The sequence below is a fragment of the Triticum dicoccoides genome, chromosome 7A, assembly GCF_002162155.2.
Source record: "Triticum dicoccoides isolate Atlit2015 ecotype Zavitan chromosome 7A, WEW_v2.0, whole genome shotgun sequence".
Lineage (NCBI taxonomy): Eukaryota > Viridiplantae > Streptophyta > Magnoliopsida > Poales > Poaceae > Triticum > Triticum dicoccoides.
Window position 1 is genome coordinate 387,091,233 of NC_041392.1, and position 8,287 is coordinate 387,099,519.

The 8,287-nt window shown below is 47.1% G+C and overlaps 1 protein-coding gene across 1 annotated transcript; it reads left to right on the top strand.

Moving 5' to 3' along the window:
• The first annotated feature begins 3,643 nt into the window (after nucleotides 1–3,643).
• LOC119330061 (transmembrane 9 superfamily member 9-like) lies at nucleotides 3,644–7,304 on the top strand. Its single transcript, XM_037603170.1, has 7 exons — nucleotides 3,644–3,846; nucleotides 4,671–4,835; nucleotides 4,919–5,028; nucleotides 5,115–5,223; nucleotides 5,308–5,420; nucleotides 5,498–5,648; nucleotides 5,784–7,304. Exons 1-7 carry the CDS (start codon nucleotides 3,724–3,726, stop codon nucleotides 6,939–6,941), a joined length of 1,929 nt encoding a protein of 642 aa, XP_037459067.1. The 5' UTR covers nucleotides 3,644–3,723; the 3' UTR covers nucleotides 6,942–7,304.
• Nucleotides 7,305–8,287: the final 983 nt, after the last annotated feature.

Sequence of the window (8,287 nt, forward strand, 5' to 3'; positions counted from 1 at the left end):
GTTGTTTGGGAGGTACCCTGTATCACCCACACTCACTAGGCGACGGTTTAAAATGCCGCCATGGAAAAGGGTTAAAAACCGTTGGTATAGCAGCTCATTGTACCAGTGTGATATATGAAGAGAACATGCAACAAATGTGCTCTAAAAATACGTAAAATATAGAGCCATCAGTGGATGGCACCATCAACGGTTATCGCGCTAGGTCGATTCCAATGTTGTGGGCCGGTGGTTGTATAATGCTCTTTTTTCAGATGGCTTGATGAGTCGGGGCGAGATGAGGTTGAGAAGGGTTTTCTACAAATGTTAACAAAGTGCCAAGCAGTTTTTGCGAAGTTGCCATAGATTGCTTCCTATGTGTTCGATTCAGATCTGATGACACCATCATCACCAACTCAATTTTTATAGAAGTAGGGATGAGGCAGCTTTTATAGGAGTATAGTATTATATTAGGAGTAGAGATGAATTTGGTCGCCCGACCCCCGCGTCACTCGAGTCGGGCGACCCGGGAGGAACCAAGCCGGGGGGCCCGCCCCCACCTCCCGCCCACCCCCTGATACGTCTCCAACGTATCTACAGTTTTTTTATTGTTTCATGCTATTAAAGTATCAATCTTGGATGATCTATACCCATTTGCTAGCAACTTTATATTATTTTTTGTGACTAACCTATTGACATAGTGCCCAGTGCCAGTTGTTATTTTTTGCTTGGTTTTTACTTCACAGAAAATCAATACCAAACAGAGTCCAAATGCCATGAAACTTTTTGAAGACTTTTTCTGCCCAGAAGACACCCAGGAGGCCAAGAAGTGCATCAAAGGAGGCTCGTGGGGCCCACTAGGTCCCAGTGTGCGCCAGAGGCCCCAGGCGCACCCTGGTGGGTAGTGGGGCCCACGAGAAGCTTCTCCACCGACCTTCAGCTCTATAAATACTCTAAAATCCAAAAAACCTTAGGGGAGTCGATGAAACACTTTTCCAGCCACCGCAAGTTTCAGAACCACGAGATCCAATCTAGAGGCCTTTTCCAGCACAGCCGGAGGGGTCAACGATCATAGAGGGGTTCTTCATCATCCTTGTTGCTTCTCCGATGATGCGTGAGTAGTTTACCACACACCTCCGGGACCGAGATGGCTTCTTCTCTCTTTTTAATCTTCAATACAATGTTCTCCTCGATGTTCTTGGAGATCTATTTGATTTAATGCCTTTTGCGGTGTGTTTGTTGGGATATGATGAATTGTAAGTTTATGATCAGATCTATCCATGAATATTATTTGAGTCTTTATTGAACTCTTTTAGGCATGATCTTTATAGCCTTGTATTTCTTCTCTGAAACTTTGGTTTGGTTTGGCCAACTAGATTGATTTTTCTTGCAATCAGAAGAGGTGCTTTGTGATGGGTTCGATCTTGCGGTGCTCAGCTCAGTGACAAAAAGAGACATGACATGCATGTATCGTTGCTATTAAGGATAACAAGATGGAGTCTATTACTACATGAATAGATCTTGTCTACATCATGTCATCGTTCTTATTGCATTACTCCGTTTTTCTATGAACTTAATACACTAGATGCATGCTGGATAGCGGTTGATGTGTGGAATAATAGTAGTAGATGCAGGCAGGAGTCGGTCTACTAATCTTGAACGTGATGCCTATATACATGATCATTGCCTTGGATATTGTCATAATTATTTGCTTTTCTGTCAATTGCCCAACAGTAATTTGTTTACCCACCGTATGCTATTTTCTCAAGAGAAGCCTCTAGTGAAATCTACGGCCCCGGGATCTATTTCCTATCATTAAAACCAAAATACCTTGATGCACTTTTTCTTTCTTTATTTTATTTTGTGTTTTAGTTACATTTATTTATCAAATCTCATACAATTTAATCTATCTCAATATCGAGGAGGGATTGACAACTACTCTTACGCGTTGGGTTGTAAGTTTTTGTGGTTTGTGTGCAAGTGCTATTTACGTAGTGTTGCTTGGTTCTTCTAATGGATTGATAACCTTGGTTTCATAACTGAGGAAAATACTTACATTTGCTGTGCTGCATCATCATCTCCTCTTCGGGGAATTACCAACGCAGATATAAGCAATCACCCCCGTGTCGCCGTCGTCGGAGGGCTGGCCAGCGAAGCCGCGCCAGGATCTGGGATGGTGGTGGCTGGGCCATTTCTTCTCCCCATCATCCAGCTACCCTCCCCCTTTGCACCTCCCCTCCAGATCCGGCCCCGGACGAGGTCGGCGGCCTCCTCCTCCGACGAGGATGGCCTCTCCCGGCAACCTCTTTCCCACTACATAGGCAACGTGAGTGGCCTCCCCCGGCTGGGGCTCCACCGTGTGGTTTCTGGTTCGCCTTGGATGGTATCTAGGCACTCACCCCGGCCGATTGTGGTGCTCCACCTCCAGCACCCCTTCCCTGCCGGTCCAGCCAACATGCGGCCTAGCCTTGGCCATGTTGGCGGCGGGGCCCCCCGTCTCGAGCGCGACATCCCCTTCCACCTAAGACCCGATCTTGTGCGCGTCTACATCGGACTGCGCCTCCCCTGGTCGGCCCTGCCGGTGTTGCGGCTTGGCCGTGGCATGGGAGGTATCCTCTGCAGCCCTCCCTCCCCGTGGGCGTAACCCAGCTCGTTGCTGGTGCTGCAACTTGTTGGGAGGTCGATGTGGGCGCTGTGGCCAGTCGCGGGTCTGCCTCGTGTCGGAGGCCCTTGTCTCCGGCGGCGCCCACCTCCCTCGTGCTTTGGTGGCTGCTCGTGCATGGTGATTGTTGATGCAATAGTGCTTGATTCCCTAGCGGCAGCTGCCTTTTGCTGCGCGCCGGCTTGGTGTTGTGGTGTTCATGCGGCGCCTCACAGTGGGTCTTTGTTGGTGTTGCCTCGGCCCCGACGGCCTGTGGACCTGCGTTCTCAAGTGACAACTCAGATCTGCATGGCCAAATGAGCTGGAAGGAGCACAACTACAAACACAACAACTCAGATCTGCGCTCTTTGCAGTCTTTGCTTACCGGTGTCACTTTATCGCTGCTGCTTCCCCCACGCCGGTTCTCTCCGCCTCACCGTACCTCTGATGATGTACCTCCACGCCTCGCTTTGTGCCAGATCCTTTGCCGTGTGTCTGTGGTGCCAGGTTCCACGTTCCGGCGGCCTACCCCCCTCCAGATTTGGCGGCTCCAACCAACAACGACTTCCCCATCTCAATTTTTCGGATCCGACGGCTATAGGATTGCTCAGAATCAGGCCAGGGAGAAATCTCTGCTCGGCTGCTGCCACGGCCTTCATTTGCGCCCTCTTCGCGCTCAGGGGGGACTCTAAGTCCGGTTCTCCAGACCAGATGGCGGCGACGTTGCGTGCCGTTTTTCCTTCTTGAAGGAGCAATCTTGTTCGCTCTCGGTGTCCCTGGTTCTAGTATTTGGTGATGTTAGTCGTCTTGTTGGTCGGTCCGCCTCTCTTGTTTAGGGCTTGGTGGGCCTTTTTGCGTTCGTGTCATGCCATGTACCCTTATCTGTACTCTTTCTTATTCCTTCTATAAATGAAAAGATGCGTGAGCTTTGGTATTGACGTAAAAGAAAAAAAATATGAAAAAAAGGCTACGACGCTTTCGCATTTTCTTGCTCCATTAAAACACCACCTCGTCGCAACGGAAAAGCCATTCTCCTCTCGCCACTCTCACCGGCCCGAGCGCTCGAGCGAACCGTGAGCGACCCTCGCCCACCGCCTCGGTTCCCCATGACGATATCGCTGCCGGCGACGACGGCGGCTCTGTCCGTCGTCCTCGCCGCGCTCTGCCTCCTCGTGGTCCCGGCCGCCGGGTTCTACCTCCCGGGCGTCGCGCCCAACGACTTCGAAAAGGTACCCACCGTACTATCTTGCGGCAAACTCTATTTCCTCCCTGCTTGCGTGGACCCCTCCCGCGCAGGATCGTGTTCTGGTCGGATCTGGGCGCAGCATGCCCAGATCTGGGCTCGCGCGGCTGGGTGTCTCGGAGATCTCCGTGCTGTCACGGGGTTAGATTGTGATGTGGCCTCGCGCAATGTAGGTGGTGCGCGGAGTGTATGCATTTCGAGAAGCCAAACTTAGAACTATGCTTGTCGCTCGAAATTATGGTTGCCCCCGCGCCTGCTTTTGCGTTAGGACGAATGAACATGCCATGGGAATGGGGTGACGAGATTTAGTAGTCAATGCACGGAGATTGACGGCTGATTGGCAGCTCGTGTGCTGGCGGCAATGCGGATTTAAAAGATGATTTATGGTCGTCAATGCTTGTCACTAAATCGTGATATAAGTTGCCTATAAGTGATTTTCGAGGACCGAATAAGTTTCGGAATGCAGATTTGCTCGTTTATAAGCTGTAAAATCTCAGGTGGGAAAAAACATTGGCCTTTAAAACTGGAGTTCGCTAGGATGTGTGGCCCTTCTCAACACTGTCAGTGCTTCTTTGATTCAAAGGATTTTCATAGGAATTACATTTGTTGGTTGTTCACTCAAAGATCTGAATCTCCATCTAATAATTCATATCCAACTTACTAGCATACATTATGCACTAAGCTGGCAAATGGTTTATGCAAGTTTTGGGCCGTGCTCCATGCTCACCTTTTTTCCCCCTTAGAGTTCAGTTAACTGGGATTCACTTGTTCGTATGCAACTGCTAACTGAATTATTATGGTTCAATGCAGAAAGACCATCTCCCTGTGAAAGTCAATAAACTGACTTCAATTAAGACACAACTTCCCTACTCCTTCTACTCTCTCCCATTCTGTAAGCCAGATACGATCGTTGACAGTGCTGAAAATCTGGGTGAAGTTCTCCGTGGGGATCGCATTGAGAACTCTCCATATGTGGTTTGTTCTTTTTCTATCCATTGTTTTCTTTGCCCGGTACTTTGCACAGTTGGCCTTTAACTTTTCATGTCTATGTTTTCCAGTTTGAAATGAGGGTACCTCAGATGTGTCAAATAGTCTGCAAGATTTCAGTTGGGGAAAAAGAAGGAAAGGTTCTCAAGGAAAAGATTGAAGATGAGTACCGCGTGAACATGTATGTTAGTCATTTAATTTCTGGATTATCTAAGATTTTATTGATGTCTATCGGTAGGTCTCACATAAATTCTCTACATCCAACAGGATTCTTGACAACCTACCTCTAGTTGTTCCTATTCAAAGAGTGGATCAAGAAGGTGCTTATTTCTATCAACATGGGTTCCATGTTGGAGCCAAAGGACAATACTCAGGGGTAAGTTAAACTATTATGTATTGATCAATGTCATCTGGGGGCAAAGTTCTTCTGTGCACTTTACTTTTCTTGGTTGTTTGACAGAGTAAGGATGAAAAGTACTTCATCCACAATCATTTGTCCTTTACGGTGAAATATCACAGGGATGCACAAAGGGATGTTTCTAGGATAGTGGCCTTTGAAGTAAAACCCTACAGGTACATTTGAGCTTATAATTATTTGAAAATTCAGGTTTTGGTGATTTGAATCTGAAAAACAATGGCATATGCTGCAGTGTGAAGCACGAATATGGACAGTGGAATGACAGGAAGACTCATCTGACCACTTGCGATCCGAATGCGAAACGTATAATTACATCATCTGATTCTCCTCTGGAGGTTGAAGCTGGCAAAGACATTGTCTTCACATACGATGTGGATTTCAAGGTGATAATTAATGTGTAAACCTTTTAGGTTCGACACTATTGAAATGATTTTATTTGCTATAGTATTGTTTAGTGTGTCCTAGGTGGAGCTTGATATTATTTACTAATTCTTTCAACTACTCTTATCAACTTGCAGGAGAGTGATATCAAGTGGGCATCTCGCTGGGATAGTTATCTGCTGATGACAGATGATCAAATCCATTGGTTCTCCATTGTAAATTCTCTCATGATCGTTCTCTTCCTTTCCGGAATGGTTGCAATGATCATGCTTCGAACCCTTTATCGGGATATCTCCAAGTATAACCAGCTTGAGACTCAGGAGGAAGCCCAAGAAGAAACTGGATGGAAGCTTGTTCATGGTGATGTTTTCAGGCCGCCTGCCAACTCTGATTGGCTCTGTGTTTATGTTGGTACAGGTGTCCAGTTTTTTGGCATGATGCTTGTCACGATGGTCTTTGCAGTCCTTGGCTTCCTTTCTCCATCCAACAGAGGTGGACTGATGACAGCTATGCTCTTGCTTTGGGTTTTCATGGGTTTGCTTGCTGGCTACTCTTCTTCACGTCTTTACAAGTTGTTCAAGGGCTCAGAGTGGAAGAACATTGCCTTGAGGACAGCATTCACCTTCCCTGGCAGTGTGTTCACTGTTTTCTTCTTCTTGAATATTCTTATCTGGGGGCAGAAGTCCTCTGGTGCAGTTCCATTCACCACAATGTTTGCCCTTGTCCTCCTTTGGTTTGGTATCTCGGTGCCTTTAGTGTTTGTTGGGAGTTACCTTGGTTTCAAGAAACCAGCCATTGAAGACCCAGTGAAAACAAACAAGATTCCCAGGCAGGTACCTGAGCAAGCCTGGTACATGAACTCAATCTTTTCGATTCTAATTGGAGGGATCCTTCCATTTGGAGCTGTGTTCATTGAGCTCTTCTTTATCCTGACCTCCATCTGGCTGCACCAATTCTACTACATCTTTGGGTTCCTCTTCCTTGTCTTCCTGATTCTAATCGTCACATGTGCCGAGATCTCGATTGTGCTCTGCTACTTCCAGCTATGCAGTGAGGATTACCTGTGGTGGTGGAGATCATACTTGACATCAGGATCTTCTGCCCTGTACCTCTTCCTGTATGCGACTTTCTACTTCTACACAAAGCTGGAGATCACAAAGTTTGTGTCAGCCATCCTTTACTTCGGCTACATGCTCATCGCCTCATATGCGTTCTTTGCCTTGACGGGTACAATTGGATTCTACGCCTGTTTAATGTTCACTAGGCTGATTTACTCGTCTGTGAAGATTGAGTAATAGTGTTCTTCTCCCTAATTTTCTGTTGACATGGTGAAGGTCGATGATGTGGCCAGTGAATGCCACCCTCTAAATTTAGCTATCTATGGCATCAATTCTGAGTTCTGAAAGCTGGCTGTTAAAGATGAAGTGGTGATGTGTTATCCATGGTTAAACTATCATAGCTAGCTCCGTGAGTTTTATTCTCTTGTCCCTTTTTTGGCTTTAGCATCTGGATCACGAGGATGCCTGTGAAGTACCTGTTGTGAATTGTATGTGGATGCTGATAAAGTACCTATTCTGAATTGTATATGGATGCTGATAAATCTCAATTACTTCATGCCAGAATGTAATGTAATTGTTGACGTACATTGAGCCTTTTTATTGGATATATACCACTGCAGTGAAAAATATTGTGACTAGTTAGGGCATCTCCAACCGCCTACATCACAGGTGTCCACACATGAGTCTGACCGGGAGACACAGCTCCTAGCGGCGGCAATCGCACACCCTCTGGTCTCTGTTTTCTGTTCCCCTGGCGGCTTTGTTGACCGGGACTGTTGCAAAGCTGGGTCTACTGACCTCCGGCGGCTACCGCTGGTCGTGAGTTTCCGTCGTTAATCATTGATGCGAAGCTGGGATCTGCAGTCCTCCGGGTGATTCGCTGACGAGGAGTTTCTTCGACATCAATCACATGATACAGTCAGCAATGAAACTCCTGTGTTGGAACTGCCGTGGTGTGGCCAAACACCAAGGCAGTTAGAGCACTCCTGGACGTCCAGAAGCAATGGGGGCTAGACATGGTTTTTCTGTCTGAAACATATGACATATCTGAACACAGTTAAGGCAGAAAAGTTGAGGAAAAAACTAAAGATGAACAAGGTGGACGTTCATGAGAGTGCAGGAGCAAGCCACCTGCAAGCGGTGGCTTGCTCCTGTTTTGGTGTAACCTGATTACTATCCAGGTTCGGGACAAGAGCAAAAATTTCATTGATGTGCTAGTGGGTAGCTCGCGGGAGGAGACGTGGAGATTTACGGGCTTCTACGGGGAGCCAAATTGGGAAGATAAGCACCTCTCTTGGGGCTATATTAACACTCTCTATGAGTAGATCCGCATACCATGGCTAGTAGCAGGTGATTTTAACGAGATACTATATTCTCATGAAAAGGAGGGAGGGGCGCCACGGCCGATGAGTATGATGGAGAGATTCAGAGATGCTCTAGTAGAATGTGAGTCAGAAGATATGGGGTTCTCATGAGATCAACTCACTTGGCGAAGGAGGAGGTTGCGGGAATGTCTCATAGGGTCGTGTGTAATGGGCAATTCATGGTCTCTTTCCGCATGCTAAGGTGATCAACGCATCACA

Excerpts from the sequence above, each read along its gene's own strand:
- LOC119330061 (XM_037603170.1), top strand. The coding sequence starts at position 3,724 with ATGACGATATCGCTGCCGGCGACGACGGCGGCTCTGTCCGTCGTCCTC. Across the intron at positions 3,847-4,670 it reads CGCCCAACGACTTCGAAAAG|AAAGACCATCTCCCTGTGAA; the intron begins GTACCCACCGTA and ends GGTTCAATGCAG. Across the intron at positions 5,224-5,307 it reads CCAAAGGACAATACTCAGGG|AGTAAGGATGAAAAGTACTT; the intron begins GTAAGTTAAACT and ends GTTGTTTGACAG.